The sequence below is a fragment of the Atheta coriaria genome, unplaced genomic scaffold (genome assembly GCF_025399875.1).
Source record: "Atheta coriaria isolate IRGN ID8LTWV9N9 unplaced genomic scaffold, Caltech_Dcor_3.1 hic_scaffold_10_pilon, whole genome shotgun sequence".
In the NCBI taxonomy this organism is placed as follows: domain Eukaryota; kingdom Metazoa; phylum Arthropoda; class Insecta; order Coleoptera; family Staphylinidae; genus Dalotia; species Dalotia coriaria.
Genome location: NW_027045452.1, coordinates 9,680,144 through 9,705,870, shown reverse-complemented (window position 1 = coordinate 9,705,870; position 25,727 = coordinate 9,680,144). Strand labels below are relative to the sequence as shown.

General features: G+C 36.1%; 3 protein-coding genes across 4 annotated transcripts; 2 read left to right on the top strand and 1 right to left on the bottom strand.

Moving 5' to 3' along the window:
* The first annotated feature begins 5,695 nt into the window (after window positions 1–5,695).
* jus (julius seizure) lies at window positions 5,696–22,306 on the top strand. Of its 2 annotated transcripts, none has more exons than XM_065313988.1 (6): window positions 5,696–5,866; window positions 15,138–15,281; window positions 16,166–16,306; window positions 16,470–16,584; window positions 19,415–19,593; window positions 19,858–22,306. In XM_065313988.1, the coding sequence occupies exons 1-6, from the start codon at window positions 5,761–5,763 to the stop codon at window positions 20,016–20,018; spliced, it is 846 nt and encodes a 281-aa protein (XP_065170060.1). In that variant the 5' UTR covers window positions 5,696–5,760; the 3' UTR covers window positions 20,019–22,306. The 2 variants fall into 2 exon arrangements, with proteins under 2 accessions (XP_065170060.1, XP_065170059.1); XM_065313987.1 differs by having other exon boundaries at window positions 19,840–22,306.
* Window positions 22,307–22,318: 12 nt separating this feature from the next.
* LOC135800868 (glutamine synthetase 1, mitochondrial-like) lies at window positions 22,319–23,461 on the bottom strand. The gene has a single exon (XM_065314204.1). It carries the CDS (start codon window positions 23,459–23,461, stop codon window positions 22,319–22,321), a length of 1,143 nt encoding a protein of 380 aa, XP_065170276.1.
* A 553-nt stretch (window positions 23,462–24,014) lies between these two features.
* On the top strand, window positions 24,015–25,563 carry eIF3m (eukaryotic translation initiation factor 3 subunit m). Its single transcript, XM_065314824.1, is given in 5 exon segments — window positions 24,015–24,173; window positions 24,275–24,549; window positions 24,614–25,188; window positions 25,191–25,241; window positions 25,293–25,563. Coding segments are annotated over 5 exon segments (1,155 nt in total). The 5' UTR covers window positions 24,015–24,128; the 3' UTR covers window positions 25,502–25,563.
* Window positions 25,564–25,727: the final 164 nt, after the last annotated feature.

Genomic DNA, 25,727 nt, shown 5'->3' with positions numbered 1-25,727 from the left:
ATTATGAATACAAAAAGTCCCGAATGAGAGCGAATGCGCAGCCGACGGATCGCGACAATATTCCAAAACTTGTATTACAAAGGTTATTATATGCAACCATGTGACGACTATGCTATGTATTGTGTTAACTAATTTTTCTGATCGTTTTTCCTTATAAGGTTGGTAATTGTAATAGAATATAGTTTTTATGTTACATACTTTTTTACGTTTTCGCAGATGAAATATTTCATACGATGCACAAATGATGTTTATTCAAATTAATAATTAAATGGATACACGAAACAAGCCTGAGTATTTCTTAGCCGACGGAAGATATACGACGGCCGACGGAAAACACGTGGTGCGTACGTTATAAAACCACGAAATTCTTGGTTCCACGCGCGATAACTCATTAACTATAGGCCGCACTTGTCTGTTAATTTTAAATTTTATCTTTGGTGACCGATTATAATTCAAGTAACGACTTAAAATCACAAGAAACGCGATAAGTCGCCATGAAGACCGCCGCGCAAGTAAACGAGTGCACACTACGCCGCAGCGCACGATCGACTAAGTAAGAAATGGCACAAACACTGCTGAGCGCATCGGATGCGCTGCAACGCAATAAAAACAAGTTGTTTGTGCACAAACACCGATAAGAGCCAAGAGTGCGAACTATGAGTATAAACAATTCATGTTGTGGATACAGTTCAATACAATGGAAAGATTTTATATTCTGAACGTACCCTCTTATTCACATAAACAATGTATCCTACAATCCGGAATTGAATGCAGTCTATATGAAAAGGCAGTTTAAAGATAATCAACAAGGCAACAAGGCAAATCTCTTATATTAGCTCCTATAACAACTATTATTGAACTTTTACTTCACGTAATTAATATATTTCATTATTCTGTTCTATATAGAATTTTTGGAAGTTTTATAATCTTCAATCACGAGACGAGGGTGACGGTAAAAGTGACTCCCATTCGGGGCATCGTACGAGGGTAGCGGTAGAAGTGACTCGTGTTCAGGGCACCGTACGAGGCTAGCGGTAGCAGTGACTCGATAAAGGGTACCTTACGAGGCTAGCGATAAAAGTGACTAAACTACAATTCCTAGCGCAACGAGTACTAGTGCGTATACACACAACTTTCCATATAACTCGCGTTACGGAATTTTCTCGTAACATATTTAAATACAGGGAGATGCAGAATTAAATTCTGCATCTGAGAAAATTATTTCAAACTAACTGTAACACCGCGTTCGCGTGTTATAACAATAAAACTTCAATTCCTAGCGCAACGAGTACTACGGCGCAAACACAACTTTCATTATAACTAGCGTTACGGAATTTTCTCGTAATATATTTAAATACAGGAAAATGCAGAATTAAATTCTGCATCTGGGAAAATGATTTCAATCTAATTTTGACACCGCGTTCGCGTGTTATAACAATAAAACTACAATACCTAACGCAACGAGTACTAGCGCAACGAGTACTAGTGCGTATACACACAACTTTCAATATAACTCGCGTTACGGAATTTTCTAGTAATATATTTAAATACAGCGAGATGCAAAATTAAATTCTGCATCTAGGAAAATTATTTCAAACTAATTGTGACACCGCGTTCGCGTGTTATAACAATGAAACTACAATACCTAACGCATGGGTGACTCTAATTCAGTGCATCAAATTTTAAAAGAGCAAATAATACATAATTTAAATATCATTACCTTATGTTCACGGCCCATTGAAGAAATTGTTCCTTGCAGATAACAGAAACAGAAACATCTGAAATAATATAAAAATGTTTATTTCAAAAATAAATATAAACAAATAATACATATTTCAATTTTGTAGTAGCCTATTAACCTTGTTTTAAATTTTAATTACAAAAAATAGTTGTTGTGGGCTTAATTTTAGAATTAATGATCCCGTGGGTATTGTGTGGTAGCCTACAACCACTATTTTGGGGGATAATTCTCGTAAATAACGACGGATTGGGAATTCTAGACGCGTTTGAGACTGAAACGCATATTTCACTGTTAAAACCGTTAATACTGCTATTACGACCACATCAAACAAAAACAGAATAGGTTTTTACTACCCCAAAAATACGTCCACCACCAGCAGCACCACCCTTGAAACATGTTTCTATTTGTCCTCATATTCTGACCTCATATACATTTTTTTCTATATTTTTTCACTGTTTCCCACTGTGTATCTTGGAGAGGTGATAGGTGAGGTGAGTAGAAACATAATAAATAATGTAATTACAAATAATTATTAATTTATTAAACAACTTTTAAATAAAAACTAAATTAAGATCTTTTAAACCCAGAAGCTAGTCAACGCGTGAAGCCGATTACAAACAGAATTAAGATACAAAAGCAAAAAGCAGGCACGAAAAACAAGACCTAATGGGAGCAAATATGCAGCCGACTGAACGCGACAGTATGGCAATACTTGTTTTAATACGGTAATTTTACACGACCATGTGACGACTATTACTACTTATTTTTAGAGTGTTTACTAATTTGATTGATCATCTTTTCTTATCGCGATTCCACATTTGACTCTTTAATTCGTCAAATGTTAACAGAACAGAGTATTTATATACAAACTTTCTTACGCTTTCACAAGTGAAATATTCCACACGGAGCACAAATAATGTTTATTCAAATTAGTAATTAAATTAATGCACACAACAAAACCACTAGGAATTCTTAGCCGACGGAAGATATCTCACGGTCGACTGCAAACACGTGCGTACATTGTAAAATCACACAATTCTTAGTTCAACGCGCAATAATTCATCAACTATACTCTGCACTGGTCCGTTAATTCTAATTCATTTGCTGACTTAAAATCTTAAAAAACGCGATAAGTCGCGACGAAAACCGCCAAAATTAAACGCGTGAACAACACACTACCGCGCACGATAGACTAAGTAAGAAATGGCACAAACTCTACTGCAACGCTATAAAAACAAGTTGTTTGTACACAAACACCGATAAGAGTCAAAAGTGAGAACTATGAATAATGCATGTTGCGGATAGAGTCAAATGTAATGAAAATATTTGATATTACCTACTTTGTTGTTCGTTTGAACAATGTATCCTAAAATCTCGAATTGAATGCATTCTATAAGAAAAGTCAGTCCAGAGATGATCGCAATCGAAAATTCTTTTAGCTACTATTTTTGAAATTTTACTTCACGTAGTTATTATATTTTAAAATCATGTTCTATAAAGAATTTTCAGAAGTTTTATAATCATCAATTACGTTACAAGAGTGACGGGAAAAGTGACTCGTGTTCAGGACACCGTATGAAAGTAGTGGTAGAAGTGACTCGAAACAAGCTGTAAAAATGACTCCCATTCAGGGCACCGTACGAGGGCAGCAATGGATGCGACTCGCGTTCAAGGCACCGATATAAATATATTACCTCATATCTGCCCATTTTTTTCTTATGAATTAAAATTTCATCTCTCCGATCTCCGTTTTAACTATTTATCTCCTATAGTTTACGAGATATTCGCATTTGAAAAAAATGGGCAAAAATTGAAAAATGTCACATTTTAGCACTTTTACTAGCAATTTTCGACCTTTTACTGTAGGAAATAGAATTATTTTATATTTGTATCTGAAAGAGACTCTTCCAATCTATCATAATCAACAATTTGTTGGTTGCTATCGCTTTTAGTTTAAGAGATATTAATTATCAAAAATCGTCGAAAAAAAGTATCAAGCACCCCCCCTTGGCAATTTTTTCTTAAGAATGAAAATTTCATCTCTCAGATTTCCGCTTTAAGTAGCCTATCTTATAGAGAATAATCCGTAGATTAAGACGCTGCGATCAGATCTTAATTATCTCTTTTAGTTTACGAGATATTCGCATTTGAAAAAAATGGGCAAAAATTGAAAAATGTCACTTTTTAGCACTTTTACTAGCGATTTTCGACCTTTTACTGTAGGAAATATAATTATTTTATATTTGTATCTGAAAGAGAATCTTCCAATCTATCATAATCAACAATTTGTTGGTTGCTATCGCTTTTAGTTTAAGAGATATTGATTATCAAAAATCGTCGAAAAAAAGTATCAAGCAACCCCTTGGCAATTCTTTCTTAAGAATGAAAATTTCATCTCTCAGATTTCCGCTTTAAGTAGCCTATCTTATAGAGAATAATCCGTAGATTAAGACGCTGCGATCAGATCTTAATTATCTCTTTTAGTTTACGAGATATTCGCATTTGAAAAAAATGGGCAAAAATTGAAAAATGTCACTTTTTAGCACTTTTACTAGCAATTTTCGACCTTTTCTTGTAGGAAATATAATTATTTTATATTTGTATCTGAAAGAGAATCTTCCAATCTATCATAATCAACAATTTGTTGGTTGCTATCGCTTTTAGTTTAAGAGATATTAATTATCAAAAATCGTCGAAAAAAAGTATCAAGCACCCCCCCTTGGCAATTTTTTCTTAAGAATGAAAATTTCATCTCTCAGATTTCCGCTTTAAGTAGCCTATCTTATAGAGAATAATCCGTAGATTAAGACGCTGCGATCAGATCTTAATTATCTCTTTTAGTTTACGAGATATTCGCATTTGAAAAAAATGGGCAAAAATTGAAAAATGTCACTTTTTAGCACTTTTACTAGCGATTTTCGACCTTTTATTGTAGGAAATATAATTATTTTATATTTTTATCTGAAAGAGAATCTTCCAATCTATCATAATCAACAATTTGTTGGTTGCTATCGCTTTTAGTTTAAGAGATATTAATTATCAAAAATCGTCGAAAAAAAGTATCAAGCACCCACCCTTGGCAATTTTTTCTTAAGAATGAAAATTTCATCTCTCAGATTTCCGCTTTAAGTAGCCTATCTTATAGAGAATAATCCGTAGATTAAGACGCTGCGATCAGATCTTAATTATCTCTTTTAGTTTACGAGATATTCGCGCTTTTAGTCGCGTTTTTAGACCTTTTACCACATTAAATTAAATAACTAACTAACATGGTTATATTCTGACCTCATACACGTATTTTTTTCTAGTTTTTTTCATCTCCAACATTTGTTTTGTGTTATTTTTTGTTGGTAATTGTAGTGCGTGTTTTGATTTGATGATTAGAATTAGTGAATACGTCGATGGCGCGAATGACGAAAATGCCGACGAGTGTGTTTGTCATCGTATTTCACAAAAGGTTATTGGGTCAAGTTTAAACGCACACGGCGTGTGTCTGTTTCCTAATGTATCACAAGCGCGAGGGTGGTTTCTCACCCGCTCAAACTAAAGGTGCAACCAGGGACAAGAGAAAAAGGAATTATTGCGTGATCGTCGTCAGGGGAGACATTTGTCTAAAAATATGTTTTTTGAACACAAACTATAAAAACTACATTTTGCGCGTTATTAGATATGAATTCATTGTGAAAATAAGCAAAAAATGAATGCGATTCAATTGAGTAATCATACTCGTACGTGATGATTCATTTTTGCAACAATCACAACAGACGAGAACAAAGCTGAGAATATTGGCTGATTTGCGTAAGTGTAGTGGTGTGGTGGCGGCGACGTTCGGTGCCTGGCCGCCTCGCCGACGCGACTCGGGCGTAGTGCGTGCATGCGGCGAAAGCTGTCGATGGTGGGGGTGGCACGGTGCGGCGGCGGCGGCCGGCGCTGCCGCCGCGCAGTGTGCCCGCAGTGCCGGCGATGACGCGGTGCAATATGGAGATATGTGACGAGTGAGAATATCCGGTGCGACCACCATGGGAACATGGGGCTGGATGGGGTCGCTGGTTGGCTTGCTGCCGCCGCTGCTGCTGCTCCTCCTCGTCGCGCCGCAATTCGCGCACGCACAGGACAAACAATCAGGTCAGTACAATAGAAATAATTTGTTATTATTTTTAAACGCGTCATTTATTATTTATGAATGTTTATGGATTTGTGGGGCAAACAATAAGTGCGCTCAGCGGTAAGCGGGGGTGGTTTATGGATTCACTTTGTTTCGTCAAGTTGCAACTTTACTGCTTTGTTCACAAATCCACTCTAAACGTTTCGAATTTTACAGCGAATATACATTACGCTTCGCGTTTATTTTAACAACAATGATATTATTTTATTCTGTGTACAATAGACAATGTATTCTGTATTGTACACGCAAAGAAAACCTCGAAAAACACGAATTCATTGTAAATTTATACAGCGCCGACGAGAATGAACATTTGCCAAAATACTACAGTCTTGTCTTGCGAGTAAGAAAGACATAAACATATAAGAAATGCACGAGAAAGAAAAATACGAGTAGAAAAGCTAAGCTCCAAGCTGACTTTCGCCTACGAAATACAAAATACTTGCGTTTTTTTTTGTTTGCATTTTCAACATTTACAAACGACACAAGAGTTACACGAATCACAAGACGCAACGACAAGTCCTTTTTCTCAAGAGACGTGAAATGTCTTTATTGTAAAATTCATAACGGTTGGTTAAGTCACGTCAATCTTAGTTTATATAAACGTAAACTTTGATATTTATTGCACAACATATATTTTGATTAATTTGCTATGACTTTTACGATAAAAACCAGGAATAAATAAATATTTAATTTAGTTGGTAATGTTGATAATGTTCTTGATACTTTACTCAAGTATATTTTATGCAGCATTCTTCGATAGTTATTTTGGCTTTCGACGATGTTATCGCAAACGATTTCCTAGTCGATTTCAGTCCATTTGCTTTCCACGCTCGTTTTCTTTGCTCCGAAATGAATAGGTAATGCTGGCCAATATTTAAGCCGATTTATCCATTGCTACAACGCTTTACAATCGTTCTACACGCATCTCAAAAGATTTCCCAAAGATATTTCTTGTATTAACTTTTTTTTATTGAAACCTTTACTAAGAAATTGTTTCCCGTGGTTTTTCGTGGAAGTTGTTAGGAAACTCAGGAACTCACCGCACATCTAATGGTGCGGAAACATTTTTCGGTTTGCAGGTTTTCGCAAAGCTTTCCCGGAAAAACGTTAATGTTCATCGTAATAAAATGTGAGCGTAAAATGTAAAAAATTTCATTTGATATATTCCCGGATTGGCGCTGGCGGATTCCGTTTATTTCCACCACATTCACGCTTCCGGGGATTTGACGACCCTTGAGACTTTTCGACGAAATCCGCGCGAACTAAGAAAATTCTTTAAATTTTATTTTATTATCCCATCAAATCAATCATTTCGGATGATTCGATTGCAAGTTGAATGCCGTCGAGGATCAACAACAATTGTTGTTGGAAGTGAATAAAATTGTGTCAGTAAGTAAAACGTCGCTTGGAGGAATTAATCGATAGGTTAGTGGTGAGCGGGGCGCAAAGAGTGGTTGTCGGGTGCGTTTTATTGAATTTTTCATGAAGCTTTGACTAAGCTTTCGGCCGCGCGTCAGGTCGAGCGTCAGCAAACAACAAACAACAAGTTTCAAAGTAATTTAACAATATTTTTTCGGTTAATATTTACAAACCTTTTAGTTTTTAAAACTTGCGACATCAAGTGCAATATTAAAAATGTAAACATTATAATTTTTAAATATTTTTAAAAGTAAATTCTGTCGTTTTGCAGTGCGTTTCGGTATCGTCACTTTTGAAAATCGATTAATCGAACGAATTCGTCCTTCCGTCACCTTCTCTCAACAATGTATTCCAACTTCGACGCTTTACATTTTCATTTTCATTTGTTCTTTGTTCATTTATGCACGGCGTGCACAATTTTAAACTGAATTATTTACCCGTGATAAAAACCTGTAACTTTTAAGTTCTCAGAAAGTTGGCGTGAAAGTAGCACACAAAAACGGAGAAAAAGTGCTTTTACATCAAAGCTTTGAGCTTGTCTTAAATTTTCTCAACTTAACTTTTCCTTGGATATTAAAATCTGCATACTTATATTTTTTATATTATGTGAAATAAAATAATATGTGTTATGATAAAAATTGCAAAAAATGAAAGGAAAAAGAAACGCATTGATAAAATGAAAAATATATTTCGGCGAGAGTAGAGTTGAGTTACAGGCGAAGGCGGAGGCGAGACGCGATTGTCCTGCCAACAGGACTCGTTTTCTGATATTCAATGACAGCTGAACATTCCCAGACCGAAAAAAGCTCGAATTTATTCGCGCAAAAAAGAAGTAATAAAATGACAGATTGTCGCACTCAATAATAACTTTGCTTCAAATATTACTTTTTTTAAAATTTAATTCCTCAGTAATAAAAACACTCTGTATATTATTTGCGGATGTAACCCACACAAAAACTTTGTAGATTTAAGGAAAAGTTAATAAGATATTTAGATTCAAGTCGTCTTCGCATTTCTGAACGAAAACCTACAAAATTTACTTTTCTAATAGTCACCACACACGGTTAAGTATTACTTCTACGCCTGCACCTAGGCAACCCACAACACACAATGCAGGAAATTTTATAGTTGAAGTTATTAGTGCGATTGTATTTATTATTATCGCTTGCGGAATTGGAATATTAACGAATAGGAACGCGTAGTTGCGTAGCGTACGTGGGGGTTAACTTTACTAGGGGGTGGTTAGGCATGCCGCTCCACTTTCGACGGTTTTATTGCGTTTCCACGTTTTCCGCGTTTATTACGCCCGAACTCGGCTGGTGGCTGTTGCTTATTGCGTTCCGTGCGCGTTGCGATCGATTTTTAGATTTCACCGAGTGTGGACAACACAATTTATTAAATATTAACCCTTTTAAAAATAAATCTACACAATCATGCATTAAAATCCATACATAATATTAATAAGTTTATAATACCGATGAATTTGTGTATACATTTAGTTTTAATCAAAGTTTTCTGTCAGTTTTGTTGTGAATGAACTTCTATGAGACTTGCTTGAAGAGTGGCGCTCGTCATGAATGCGAAAAATCGATTTTCTGCCTTTGTGCTACCTGCCCGTGTGCCAATTGAAAGCGCACTAATATACAAGGTGTCATAAACACCCTTCATCTTCATTTTATTTCATTTTATGCGCGCGTAGATAAAAAAGCAAATGAATTTTGAAATTGCCTAATACAATTTGCGCATTGCCACACTTCATAGCTACTTGAATATAGATGACGCTACTTGAAAACGCTGATAAACAGCGTTTCATTATTTGTTTGCATAAATGTAATTTCCGCGTTGTCGTTTATGCATTGTTTCAAGTTTTATGAAGCTTGAATCGCGGAGTGTTTCACATTGTTGGCTTTAAATTTGTGAGCATTTTTGTGCGCTTTGCAGTGGCACATTCGTAATTAGTTTACGGCGTGTTTAATGAGATTTCCGTGCGAGCGGCCACAAATTCCAACCAATTCGAAACAACGACGCAGTATCTGTACCTGAGCATGACTGATTGGAAAATGCGATCGGCTTTCCGTGCACAGTTAAATCCCCAGCGTAAAACCAGCAAACGTTTATGATGAGTTAAACCTCTGTGCACAGCAATCGAATAAAATGCGCGCATAAAAAATATTTCTTGCGTTTAATAATAATCAGGTCATAAAGTCAAAGCCTGGATTTTCAGCGGCTCAGATGCGTTAATTTCCGTTTTCCTGCTTCTTGCTCCTCGACTGCTCCCTTTTTATCCTTTACCGTCGCTTTGCTAACCTGCTCCGCGGCGCCGCGCTTATAATTTCCGTCGTATTCATCGACTCGCGACACGACGTCGACTTTTTTTCTTCTTATATATGTGTGTGTTATTTGTGCGATTCGAGTTCAACGCCAGTTTGAGGTAGAGTTTAATGTGGCGCTTTTACGACGGCGCCGAGGTACAATTCTTCATTTATTTTTAATACCTCTGGGGAAATATGTGAATTTCAAAAAAGTACGGGGCAGAAGAAAAAGAAATTCGAGAAACGCGGAATAAATAAGTGTAATCTACTGATTTAAATTTTTTCAGGTTTTAATTTTGATTTATTTACATTTAAAAAACTAATTTTATTTTAGAAAGATTAAAAAGTTTTCGTCCCTTCTAATGCAAAATTCAAGTTACAACACGGGTAATATCTTTAGATAATCGCCTGTCAACTGAAACTACTCGAAACAATGTAATAATATATCTCAAACGGTTAATCGCCCATCGGATATCGTACAAATCTACCCGTACTAAACCACGTCTAGTGGTCCTGCTGCATAAACCAAGGATCACAACGCACAATATATCCAATACACGAGTGTAAATATCAACAAACAGCTCGGACAAGACCGGATATCCGGGGATTTTAGGGTCGCCATGTTCCTACTCAAATTCATCGTGTTAGGCCCTCAGAATCGTCATGAAAACGTCATATAATCGTCATTCCATCGATTGTCGATTGATGCGTCAGTAATCTCTGACGTCCGACACGAATCTAATATTATCGTCTGCGCATCGCACGAAGCGATTTAGTTTAATTATACGCTTCGACCATGTTCGAGGGCGGCAATTGTGTGAAAACCGATGGATTATTGTCGTAATATATCTTTCTGACAGCGTAACAAGCGCAATATTTGACTATAAATAACTGGGCAATACAATTAGTTACTTTCAAGTGTTTAAATGTCAAATGTTAAACAATAAACACTCCTAAAACATTTTTAGGAGTTTTGATACCCTGTCAGGAACAAACTTTCAACGAGTTGATAAATCCAACTTTTTTTAATCCCTTCGTGTGGTTTTAACACTTTTTACACAACAATTCCATTGGAAATTTATGTTTTTAAGCGAGAATCTACATGAATTTGTAACAATTTGTATTTTATTAAATACGTAATAGATATTTAGTTGAGATTGTCGCTTGTTGTCGTCTGGATTTCGAAACCGGCTGAAAGTTTACGCAAAGTTTTAATTGAATCGGACGGCTCTATGAAAGTTAATTCATGTACCACGTGAATGGCCATGCTTCGTGCCATACGCAAGGCTAACAAATGAGGAAGGTTCGCTACGAGTAAATTTGTTTATTAACCAGTTTAATGCGCGAGTGTCGACGGTCTTTTGGTAAATAAACTTTTGATTAGCGCGCCGAGAACAAATTACAAAAGCAACTTATTACAACTTATAACAATATCAAGTTTAGGAGAAAATACCAGTAACTAGACATTAAATGAATATTAATGAATAAATTTATCAAGATAACAAAAATGTTAAAAAGGTTAAAAAATAGCAATTTCCGTAAGGAAAATCGTCGTTTTGTATCGTTCATCACGTTTCAACCCTCGTCGCGTATAAGGATTCCCGTCGTGGCGTCTTAAAGGGGACTTAAAACAACGCCATTCTTTAGTTTCCTTATCTAGAGATCTTATTTATTTTTGCACCACTTGAGAGAAAGAAAAAGAAACTAAATTTATCGTATTCCAGCGTTTTATTGTGTTTCGGACGCGTTTCTTGTTAGTTTAGTCCTTAGTTACGTTTACGTTTCTAATTTTCGACTCGTTTCCATTTGCAGGACGTGTTTTTGTGCGGGCAAACAAAGGATGCAATACGTTATTTATTTAAGTGCTTCGGAATAGAACCAAAGAAAAGACGTACTAATTGGTGATGCTATCAGAAATAAACAAATGTGGACTTAGGACATAATAAAGAAATTCAGGACAAAAAAGAGATAATGAGAGAGTGGAAAAAGTAAAAAGCAAACAGGAAAAGTCGTCCAAAGGTTCAAAAGTAACATTAGAATGTCATTTATCATATTTTAAACAAAAAAGCAAAAAATATCACCAAAAAAACAAAATTTTTAGCTCCATTAATTTTTATTATCTTTTTTGAATCACTTCCTGTTTTAAATCGATCTCTCCACACTTTTTAACCGTTTTGCAGACAGGAAGCAAGCAAGGGAGGAAAACACATCATAAATAATCAGATTTAATCGCAATCGGTAAGCTTCGACTGGCGATAAGCGATGATAAATGACACGGAACGTGACTGGGATTAATTTTCGTCCTTCGCGCTATATTCTTCATATTGTCTACAAGTACCTCAACCAAAACCTTTTTCCGATAATGATTACTATTCAACGCGCATATCAAACAATTTTTTATTGTTCGACTTGGGAAACTACTAAGGATAATGAAAGAAAAACTCAAATAAAGTATAGAATTAAAAGGACATTACTAGAAATTACTAAAATAATCAATTAATTGATTATTTCCCCGCGTAAAAAAACAAAGAAAATTACAAATTGAATGATCTATAAACACACTGTATAATTTCACGAGTATTAATACTAATCCTTAATATCCGTGTCTCTAAGTGTAAGTAGGTAGGATCCTGTGGAGTCCTAATGCAGGTCGTTCATCACTTGTTTTCGGCATGCAAGGATACTTGGATAATTAATGCGTACACATCCTGGAAACCAGGATGATCCACAAGTTTACGAAAAGCGAAACCCGTTTTAATATTCATGTGTACAAAGTTATCAATAATAGAAGCAGAAAGTGGACATTTGAAAAACAGGACCTTAAGAGTCCTTCAACCCTAAAAAAACATTTAAATAATTTTTTATAACAAATTTACAAGTTTTTGTTAATCCCAAAGACCGGAAAACATGAGGGATGAGAGATTAAAGGAGTCCAAAGGAACTAAAGTAGTTTCCCAAGAATCCCAAGTGCGGTGAACGCCAGGATCTACGACTGCTGCGGTATATGCAGATCAAATTGGGTCGACGGTGTATATCTCCCCTCTGAGGCTTGCAACTTTCTCTCTACTCCACTCTCTATTCTAATAACGTTATCCTGTTATCCTTCGTGGAAAGAAAACTCACTTTAAATCACCCTACTTTATTACCTCGCACTTTTTATACAAAGTGTTTTCTGTTACACTCTGTATATCCTACCCTAGCTACCTAGCTACCTGGCATTCTTTATCAAATGTTGACTTAATTAGTTTCGTGATAATCCATAATCGCGGCGGACTTCCGAGTGTGCTTAGCGTCGACATCAACATCTATATTTCACGCCGTTAATCCCCGCATGCAAGCGAGGGATGAAAATTTGTACGCACATATATGAAAACTAACCTAAAAATATTTTTAGTGCTTAACGTGGGCATGAGCCGTAACAAACTTTATTTTTATCCTTTTGTCGTCCTTGCGCTCCGGCCGAGGACACAGCTGGGCATGAACCCCGACGACTCCGGGGGTTGGCATTCGTGTTCTGCGGTTCGATATTACTAACTTTAGGTTTGGTGCGCCAAACCGCCCCGCAAACAAAATGTGCTAAACCAAAAACCGGACCGCAAAACGAAAATATGCACACAAAATATTTTACATTTCAGCGGTATAAATATTTATATATTTATACAATGTGTTCAAAGTTAAATTAATTCAAAGACTTAAAAATTCAAACATCCGGTATATTTCTGTGTGTGTCTACACAGTGTAGAAGATTGATACGATAAAAATTGAATGCTTTCCATGTTGGAAAATGGGAAAACTTCCGGTTTTCCGGTATTTCGCTTTTCACCGTACATAAATCCCAAAATACCTTCAGTATATCAACCACCATGTACTTCCAAAAATAACTCCCACATGTGTAAAATTTAAAGTTCGGAAGTTTAACCCAACTTGAGAGCTGGTAGCAAGTGTCTCTGAATGCTTAGATGCTAATTTAGTTGCATAATCATAATAAACATAACCTCAAGCGCAACTTCGACTGTAACGAGCGTTATTCGTGCTCACTATAGACTGTGACTTGCTCGTTTTCGGCGCTTTCAACGTGTTTGCATCACTGAAGATTTCAAACAATGGTCCAAACATAATAAGCTCCTGCGTATGACTAGTACTATTATTACTAACGAGCTTACGAAAGCTTCTATTCAAGACACGAACAAGAACAAAACCCATAGTCTTAAGTTTATAAAGAAAAGAATTTTGTATTAAGTACAAATTTTTTCTTGTTAATTGAATTTTCTGGACTTTTTTCCGCTTATTTGTAAACTTTTTTTGTTGATGCAAGGCAACAGCTTGGAACACATTTAATTATATTATATCACGCCGGAATTTTCTCATTTTTTCTTTCCTTAACATCTGCCGACTTGAACTTGACTTTTCACTTATTAAATTCTCCGAAAAATATTTAATTTCACGCATTCATCAATTAAATTTAATGTGTTTGATAAAGATTTATTCGACGTTAAACATATAACCGAGATAAGAATAAGAAAAAAGAGGCAAGCGTAAAGCAAACAATTAGAAAAGTCTTCGCTTGTGAAAAGTTGAAGAGTCTAGAGAATTAACAGAAGTGCTGGATAAGACCGTTAAGGGTAGATGGGGGTGGAGAACGTGAAGAGTTTTCCGCTTGATTGAATAACAAAGTGCGTCACAGGCCGAGAATGCGAGAATCCGAGGAAAAGTCGGATTTTTACCGCAGCGCAAAGTAGTTAATCACACCGAATGATAACAAAACAAAATAAAACAAACAACAAACAATAAATCAACTTAAAACTAATCCGAAATAAATTATTTTCTTTAAATTTTTACGCTAAAACGCTAAAATGTAAAAAATTTAATATGTAACCCTTTTTTTGCTACGTGTATTATTAAAAGCCCACAAAACAAACAAAAAAGGGACTAATTAATTAACTCCCCTTCGGGTAAGTCCTACCAATGTTTGTTCAGTTACGCAGCACTTTGCCTAGACAAATAAGTATCACATTACATGCCTAATGTAACAAATAAAACAAGTTTTAATACTGTGATTAACCTACGCTTGTAATAAATTCATCAAGTTTTAATTATTTATCAGAGGCGATATAAATGTTAATTAATTCACTAGTTGCGGTCGGAATAAAGCATAAAATACTTAATATGCGTCTGGTTTGTCTCAACTTTGCTCAACTTCAACATTTTAATAATTTACGACTTGAGTAACGTTTTTTCTGTCCTTATTCTTGGCGCGCACCGCTTTTATTGGCAACGTCTTTATTTATCCCGGCCATTTTCAACGAGAAACGGGGTTAAAGTCGCAGTTTTACTTCTTTGCGCATCTAGCGGCAACTCCCTAGAAAATTGATCGTTGGCAAACTGCCAAAACTGCACAATCTTCTTCTTGTAGATTTATTTAACACCTTCTTTTTTGCGTTTACAATTTTATAGCCATTTTCCACATTTTTAATGTTTTAATGTTTAATTTTTGTTACAGTGCAGAGCAAGCGCACACTTTTCGGCGACAAATGCAACGAGACGAAAGAATGCGACTTTCCGAACGCCGTCTGCCAAAAGATCAAAGGATGTCAGTGCGTCGACGAGTTCCCCGTGACGAATCATTTAGACAAGTGTGGAAAAGGTAAAATATTCATATTATGCTTATTATCAGTGTTATTATGAAAGAATTTGAAGTGTTTTTGGTGCATGGCGGCTCAAGTCACGAGTATTTATCGCCGCCGCACGAAAATATGAAAATTGCGCCCGCCGAGCAATTTCAATTTGCGTGCAGCCACGTGGCGCCACGTGAAGCAGTCGCCATGTTCCATGGGACATGAAAGCGCGCCCTAAACACGCACGCCAAATATGCACAATGCGGACACAATATTTCTACGTTTCGCCGGCAAATGTCAATAATTTGCTTTTTAAATTAATACTCACAAAGCAATTCGAACAAGTTATAAAAATAAAAATACATAAATACCCTTATCTGGGCGATTAATGTTTAAAATTTATGTAGAACTGATGTTTTTTGAGTGTTTTACGTACGAAAAATTGCTGCAGTATTAAAATTATAATATTTTTTTAAATACGGTCCAAAAACATAAAAAAATATGTTTTTCTCATAATTTTTTTTAATAACTCTGACAAAAATTATATTAGAACACAAACTTTTTAAGAAATTAATTCAGAATTAAATTTTACAACTCCACATGTAACAACTTTTAAAAACAAGTAGTAATCTACAGAGTAATCGCAAAAATAAAAAAGACAAATAAAAAGATTTAAAATTTATACTAATTTGTTTATAACTATTAAAATGCATGTAAATTTTATGCACAACAACCAACATAAACTAAACAATTTAGTATAGAATAGATGTATGAAAAGATGATAACTCTTACTCAAGGCGTTCCGGAGTTATCGATAAAAATACCAAACAAAACAAGTTTCTCTCAATGTTAGACCGGCATTCTACACATATACACATTAAATTACAAAATATGTTTCATTTGTCTATTGCAGTAGTGAAAGTGAACGAGTCATGCATATTTTCGGAGCAATGCGAAGCCGAAACCGAAAAGACCGAATGCCGGGACCACGTCTGCGTGTGCATGTTCGAAATGCAGGCGAGCACAAAACCGGATGGCACTCACGAGTGCGTCGGTAAGTTACATAACCCCTAATCTGCTCTACTTACGCCGTGAATGCTCCTTACAAATAGTTGTACAAGATTAATGATGTTCTCAACTTCATTTGTAACTCCACACTAATTATATGTTACATTACATGTGTGGCGAATAAAATCGATACTTTCGTTTGCCCACAGCGGTGAAAAACGAAACCCATCCGGAGAAATACATCGATCCGGCGATGATCGGCATACTGGTCGCCATGTTTCTCATGTTCATCACCATCTGTGTTGTATTGCGACTCTTCAGCAAGTAAGTATAGAAATAAAACACTCATCTAACGCCACCTATATGTAATTTTTACAACCACTTAACCTAATCAATTGCCCTCAACAACATAACCTTACTATATTCATCATTTATTACATTATTCACGCAATAAATCGCATTTTATAAGCCTGCGTCGTATCATAAATAAATCACGATGGATTTTATACGTTTTCCTTTTTTATGCCGTCTTTTATCGTCAATCAAATTGACGTAAAAGTATAAGAACAACATAATAATACAATCAAATAGTGATGGACACTTTTATTACATTTCGCTAGAGATGGCGTAAGTATTCATAGTCTTGAAACAAAAGTTTCACTTCAAGAACTAAATTTGCATTCACAAGACCAAAAAAAAGTTAATCTAGTTTCATAAGGGTTGTACGGGTTGTAATGACTTGTTGGGGGCCTAAGACCGCTCGGCGGGTCACCGAAGGGTAGCTAATGAGTTAACCATTAACCTGTCTGCGACTCCTGGCGAATTCACGCACGCAAAACAAAAAATATCGCACAATGAGAGCGAACAAAGCGCGCCACATTTTAATTTTACTCTCTATTGTGCAAAGAAGTGTTTAATTTTTTCCTCGGGTATTACTATTGTGTTGTAGCGTTGTACGTAATTCGTTTTTAGATATTTTTGACAAGTTTTCACAAATTTTAATATTATTACTTTAATTTTATATGAATTTCAGTACTCAAACGTCGTTCGCGAGTTTATTATAGGAATCAGAGTCACGCAAATGTTTTATTACGTTATTACATTTATAACGTGAAGAGTATCGACGTAAAAACTGCCGGAAAACTCGCGGATTATTTTTATTTTTATAATTTAAAAATAAAAATATAATATTTTCAATATTAATATTTATATGTTGTGTCCATATGCAAAAAGTATTAAAATTAAAAAGTTTTGTGTGAAAAATGGAAAATTATGTTGAAAAACTCGGGGAAATGAGTTTTATATGTTAAAAATATGTAAAAATATTCAAATATTCTCCCAGTTTAATATTTTTAATGATTTTAACAATTTTAACGATTTTCTAAGCTTTAAAAATATTTCTACAACATAAATATTATTATTGTTAATATTAACGCAGGTACCTACATCATACTGACATTTTAATTATTATTATTAATTAGCACTTAATATTCACGCCACCGCGCTACAACCATGGACCGAAAAACTAATTTGCATTTTCATTACGGCAATGGCTTCCACCACTTCCGTTTCCTTTTCCTGTTCTTCGTTGTCGTTTCTCTGTGCTATTCACCACCACGTGCCGACCCATTTCGATTGTCGAGGCGAAATTAACACTTTAGAATTCGTGATTGTCCTGATCGTTCCGATCGTGTACCTGATCGCGATGTTGAATCGTCGAACAGAACTGTTATTGAGCGCATTCTTTGAATTTTATGCCTACGTGACACCCGATGCGCGCTATCATCAGGATGTGCGAGCATTACTTCCGGTTTTCCCAGGGCGTGGGCATTTTCCCCGCCTGCATGCTGGTTCCACATTCGCATTAAGCCTTTATCTAAATGACTCCCAAGCATACAGAGTGTTTAAATATTTATAGTTTTAGTTCATTTCTGCAGCAAAATGAGAAATTTTTAATTTGTTTATTAAAATACAACGTGAATTTGGTGTTTTGGGTGTAATTTTAATAATTTATGTATGAACACCCTGTATATTTAAATATAGCACTAAACAGAAACCCAGCAACCAGCAAGATTGTGTGCTTTCGAGCTTTCCAATCGATTCAAGCTTTGAGCTAATTAATTGCCCATATATAAACTATATATGTAGAACAACGGTCTAAAACATACAAAATTATGTTTTTGTTATATTTTTATTTAATATCTCTAAGAAAAATTAACCTAGAAAATAAATTCGAAAGCAAATTTATTCCCCATTAAATTCTGCAACTCTTTATATAAAAACTTTCTAAAACAAATAAAAATCTACAGAGTAATCACGAAAATAGAAAAGACAAATTAAAAAAATTAAAATACAAAGTAATTTGTTTATAACTAATAAACTACGCATAAATTTTATATCCAAATATCAAAGTAAACTAAAGAATTTAATTCAGAATAGATGTATAAAAAGATGATATCTCTATCTCAACGCTTTCCGGAGTTGCTGATAAAAATACCAAACAAAACAAGTTTTATTCGATTTTAGACCGGTATTTTGCACATATGACTTTACGCTATACCCAACACAATTTTTAAATAATGTACTCTCATATTTCTGAATGCATTTACATTGTATTACGTGCAAGAGCAAAATTAATTAAATAATTAATTAATTAATTAATCAATGAATTAATCATCGGGGACGCTCCGCGCATCCACCAAACACACTCATACGATAATATCGCTTTCGCTTCTCTTACGTTAATTAATTTCCTCGTTGCTACCAACGCTAATCCAATTTCCTCTCGTTTCTTTCGTTTATTTACCCGCCGACGCAATGAAAGGATAAGGCAATAAGTGATAATAGGCGCCATCTTGTTATTTGCCCAATAAAAGCGTACTTCATCATTTGATCACGTTGATTAAACGCGCACAACACAAAATGCGCATTAAATCAAATCAAATTTGATTAAAACGCGTTTAATTACATTCCCGCACATTACATTACATTTCCGCCATATTGCATACTCCAGTAAATGCAAATCGAATGCTGAAAACCTGACAAATTATTGCATATTCATGAATATCCGGTGGTAATCACCCATTAATTGCCATTTAATCGTTACATTTCAACATCTAACTCAATTTTAATCGCGAATATTTGTGTTTTTTAGGGCAAGATGGCGTGAGAATCGTACTATATTCAACACGCCGAACCCGCGCCTGATGAACGTGTCACTGCTGCGCGACAGCAAGCTGCTACACGAGCGCCGCGGTTCGAGGGGTAGCGTCCGAGGTCCGAGCCGTCAGCCAAGCATGGCGTCACTACGTCCGCATTCGCCCAATTCACCAGGTATGTATTTACCAAAATAACCATTAAAATTATTCACATTAACCCTGCAAATGCACAATATCCGCTATAAATGCTATAAATAATTGCACGTTGAATAAAAGAAACAAATCACGCACGCGCGCACGAATCGCACACATAAACCATCATCCGCAAAACCCGCAAAACTATGCCACGCCTCTCGCTCCGCCTGACTTAACCCCAAAACCGCTCTTCCATGCCGTGTGTGTGCGTATGCTGTGTCTGCAGCCGGGCGTCTGTTTCTAGGCTCACGACGCGGCTCGCACGGCAGCAGCAACGCCTCGGGCACCACGTCCAACAAGAGCCCGCCCCCCGGCCGCCATCATGCCCACGCCGACGCCCACGGACGTGACTCGTCCGTGACCACGCCCATGCTCGAGAGCGTCACCGTCGAGATTCAAAAGTAAATACCAACAGACATATATAGATAAAAACTAGCGCCATCTATCTTTCAATGGCTTAGAATATTTACTAAACTACTACCGAGCGCCACTTATTAAGTAAAGGAAAAACTTTGAAAAGTATCGTGTAAGTCATGAATTCTAACCTGTAAGTAGGTAATATCTAAAAATATGTAATCTAATCTAAATAATGGCCGACTATTTGCAAGTTGCTATCGTCAAATAAATTATAGATACAAAAAACTAACGGCGGATTAACTTTGGCATGCAGATGAAAAAATTTAGGGAAACGTTTAAAACACAAGTTAATCCGACTTAATCTTAGTGATGACAGGGACCAGGATTTACCATTTGTCCACCATCACGGTACTTAACTGTAATAATCGATGCCTAACGACTTAAAATTTAAATTTTTTCAAAAAATCAATTTTTTCCACATTTTTTCGATTTTTTGTTTCAAAATTACTGAAAAAAGTGATATGAAAAAAACAAACGATTCAAAACACGAATACAATCACTTTGCCTCTCTATGTAATTTAAAAATTTAGTTTAGTAATTCATAATTTATTGTTAAAATTAGTTGAAAAGCGTTTTTTTCCGTAGAATTTCAAGAGATAATCAACTTAAACGAATCTTAACGAAACATAGCTTTCCGTAGCGAGTAAAAAGTTAAGTATATTTAAAGAAAACCTAGTCAAACAAAGAATAGCGTTCGAAGTTAGTTAAACAATTAAACATTTAATTCCTAGATGATTTAAATTTAAAAACAAGAAAAAACGTTTAAAATATTCCGAGTTTAATCAGTCACCAACCACACAAACATCACCATACTTATAAAACACACACAGTAAGTATAATTTTGTGTATTTTGGGTTGTCTACATCTACACTAACGCCACCTATACACGATTGACACGATTAAAACACAGAAAAACGCAAAAAAATCTACAAACACCGATAAAACGACAAAAAAATATAAATAATACTACAGCCAGCACAAATCTAACCTCTAATCTAACTCTGATTTCACTTTTCTGCATAGTTATTAATTAAATTTTAAAAAATATTGATTTCTGATTGATTGTCGGTTTGGTGGTTCAAAAAATACTGGGAATATTTTGTGATACTACCAAATATGTATTTGAAAGTATTTAAAAGCGCATAAATATAAATTAAATATAAAATTATAAACAACACACACAAGATGATGACGTAATGTGAAATGTAAAAATAAGATAATTAATTAATTAATTACTCAAAAAATAACAAAGCAACACTATATTAATTTTCGGTTCATGTCATATTGTGTCTACTGTCTCCCATCGAAATTTAGAAAGTAGTGGGAAAACTTTCTAACTTCCGGGGTGCCAGACGGACGAATCACGCTTGAGGGGCGGTCCTTTAAATGGGGCGTGGTTTAAATCTACTACGCCTTGTTATATCAACACTATCAAACTCTTTACACAACAAAAAAACGCATTTTATGCATTTAAAACACGTCAACGTGCCACGCCCAACGCATAATTACTCTATTATACACGCTAACTAATCAAGTATATTAAGTATATTTAAAATGTTTGTTAGATGTAGTTAAATTGATAATTGATAACGTCACCTCGTCACACCTGTTTGATGCGTGGCGCGTCGACGAGTAATTACACACACATCCACAAATAAACCACAAAAAACATTAAAACATACATTTACTGATATAATATAGGCGTGGTTTAAATTAGACACGCCCCCTTCGAAGGGGCGTAACCATTCAGGCGTGGTTCTATGTAATAAACTCTTGTGAAACATTTTTGCTCAGAAAATTCAAAGAATTGTGTTTTTTTGCTTTTATCTTCACTCTTAACCTAAAAATATCACGTGACTGGCGTGTGTGTCACTTATATAGATAAAATAAAATATGGAAGAGAATCAAAAAAGAAAACACACACACACACAACTTGTAAGCGTAATTATAAACCAAAAAAACTTATGCTTTGACTCTGCTTATGAGATGGCGGCACTTTACTTAACCTCAAATGTAAACCCACAAAAACGAATATTATTGTATCATTGACAGATGGGTGAAAAAGAAATTTGAAAACTGAAAATTTACATTGTGTTGTGTTGATAATATATTACGCGAAAATATAATATCTAATATTAAAGTGAAAAGAAAAAAAAGTAAAAAAAGTTTAGCTTAAAAACTCTTTATACTCTTGTACTGTACTGTATTTTCACATCTAAATTGTACTTGCCAATAATATACTTTTAATAAAATGCTATTAAACTTAATCCAAAAAATATTGTTAATGTTTATTGGGAGCAGAGTGTGGTTTTCATAATGGCGGTACAAACAGCATATGGGTCACTATTGGCTGCTGGACGTCTATCTTCCAGATACCCACACCCAGCGCTTTGTACATCAAAAGGAATGCGTACACTATAACCACGATCGCCCATGCCCCATGTGAATTTCTTAAACTTTCCTCTGTGTTTCGTTTTCCGCGAGTTATAAATACTCATGTGCGCTTTGTGTTTCTTCGCCAAGGCTTCCGCAGCGGCGAGAATTTGCTCTATGCCATTCTGCTCCGCCATGAATGAAGTGCTAAACTTGACGTGTAAGTCACTCCCACCCTTTTTCACGCCTTTAGGGTTAAATGAAGCGTCTACACCAAACTCCGCAGCGATTCTTTGGAGTAGATATCGCCCGACGATAATATCATCAGGAGCTTTGATTCCTTTGGTTGGTTTGGTTTCAAATTTCCATTTTGAAGCGATTTGTTCTGAGTTAAAACCAGATAAACCTACGCCAGCGTATAAACACGCACGCGCATGCGCCTCGACAATTTCCCGCCCTATGGAATTACGCGCACCGACTCCGCAGTAATACGCACCGGTAGATGGCAGTTGCGCTCCACCTCCTGGCCATCCCAGGGGTTTACCATCAATTTGCATGAGCATATATTGCTGACAAAAACCAAACAATGGTTGATGATTCATAGTTTTCGTATACATATCACAACACTTCGATCGTGTATTACTCTTAGTAGGTTTGTAATCCATGGTGTATGATTCACAAAGTACTAATTTAGCTCCGCCCCGACGCATGGGGTCGTTGTACATCGCTACCGGAAGAAGGCGTACATCTTGTTGTTCCGCATCGCAATCGCTTTCGTTTGTTTTACTGCCATCTACATGCCATGCGGGTAAATCTTCCACGCATTTTGGTTGCTTGTCTAAGGTTCTTGTACGTGACCGGAAGTGAGTACCTGTGCCATCTACCCAGAAATAATCTGCTAATGTCGTACACTCCGGTACGGGTAAGTTTAAGTACTTTTGAAGTACAGTTTTGTCCAACTTTGAGCTTGCGCCTAGTTTCACGGACATCCAACGTCGGGTGTTGTTTGCGACGTTAAACAACAGTTTTCGTAGCAGGATAGATCCAGTGCTACTCATTTCAAGGCAAGTCTTATTTCAAGTTTAGATATTCATAAAATGATTACCAAAATACGTTTCAATTTGTTCAATTTAAGTTATATGATTAATTTTGAGGAGGAGAGTAAATTATTGTGATTACTGGAATTTTGCTAAAAATTAAATGACGTGTTTTTAATTTAAATATTTTGTCATGGCTGTCTTTTTTGAATTTATATCCATTTCACAGATATGACATAGGCAACCACATTCGCAGCAGTTCCACCAACTTCTACAAATACTACACTAACAAAATCCCTAAAAGTTACTAAGCTCATCTTTGCAGGTCAAAGTGGGCTGTAAAACTTAATAAAACATCGCGAAAGTATTCTATATGTAGAAACCGCCAATCTTCATTAACAACACGCATGGAAACAAAGAATTAGTAAACTGTTTACTGTAACTTTTAAATTTAAGCTTAAAACGCGCAAAACAAAATTTATTTAATTTTGAATACAAATTTTTTTTCATATCTAACCTAGGCAACCACATTCGCATCAGTTCTACCAACTGCTACAGATACTACACTAAAAACTCCCTAAAAGTTACTAAACTGTCACCGCAGATTGCTGCGTTTTCTCTTCGCACACATTTCGTGCTAGAAACGCGCTGTAAAACTCAATAAAACAACGCGAAACAAGTGTACGAGATGCAGGGACCGCCGATTTTCATTGACAACACGCCGGAAGACCAGGTATTATAATATTACATTCATTCTAACTTTTAAACTTGCCCCGAAACGCACAAAAACAAAGTTTGTTACTCGCCGCTATAATTTAAGGTTATAACTTGCAGGCACAGGAACTACGAGTTTATCTAAAAGGCCTAGGTGCCGAGATTTCTACGGAGAAGTCACCGAGAGGTATCGAAGATGACTTGCATAAAATCATCGGCGTATGCGACGCGTGTTTCCGCGAGGGTCAGGAGCCCGAAGTCGAGGCTGTCCTCAATGATATTGTCTCCATAATGGTTTTCATTCCACTCGAGAAGTCAGAAAACATCATTATGGCTTTCTGTGAGAAGCTCACCAAGGCCCAAGGGCCAAAACTGGCACTTGTATGCCTTAAAGTGTAAGAATCACTCAAAACCTCTCAAATTAAAAAAAAAAAACTAAACAAATATTATTAATAATAGATTATGGCTCCTGTTCCAATCTTTGGATGAACGCTCGCCGATTAGATACCACGTGTATTTCAACCTGGTAGTGTTGGCAAAACAAAGCGGACAAGTACAACTTGTCTTCAAGAGTACCGAATTCCTCAAAGCACAATTCGCACTCTGCCCACCATCTAGCGACCAACTACAGAAGTTATACCGTTTGTTGCATGATGTGCTCATCACCAACAATCAGAGCGAACACGCCGCAAAGATTATGATCGAGTTGTTAGGAACTTATACCGCCGAAAACGCCGCGCAAGCTCGTGACGACGCAATCCGCTGCATTGCTACAGCTCTAGGCGACCCAAACACCTTCCTGCTTGATCCGCTACTATCTCTCAAACCAGTGCGCTTCCTAGAGGGTGAATTAATCCACGACCTACTCTCGATCTTCGTCAGTGAGAATCTGAACGCCTATTTGACTTTTTACAAGAGTCACAAGGAATTCGTCACCTCCCAAGGGTTAAACCACGAGCAAAACATGCAAAAGATGCGTTTATTGTCATTCATGCAGCTTGCTGAGAGTAATAACGAGATACCCTTTGAGACTATCCAAAAGAATTGCAGATTGAGGCCGATCAAGTCGAAAATTTCATTATTGAAGGTAATTTTCTCTCAAAATCCAAAAATAAATGTAAAATTTAATTATTTTTAGTATTAAAAACTAAACTGGTGCGTGCACGCATGGATCAATCCGCCCGGAAAGTATTCGTGACCAGCACGATGCACAGGACGTTCGGAAACGCGCAATGGCAGCAACTACGCGACTTGCTCTCATCATGGAAGAGCAACCTGAGCACAGTCCAGGAAGGCATGAAGAGCATCACTGCGGCGCACTTGGAAATGATGAGTAATCAGCAGTAAATAAATTTCCTCTATGACTTGCGATCACACTTGTGGACTTTAATATAAATATTTTTTAATAACTGCAAACAATCATGCCTCCTCGGAAACATTCCTGTGTTTGTTTATGTTTGTGTTTGCACCATTGTATCATGTCTAACGTGTAACGTCCAAATCGCATTCGATGATTAAGTACTTATCGATGATAAACCGGTTTCAATTGCGACAGGCGCGACCATTTTGTAAC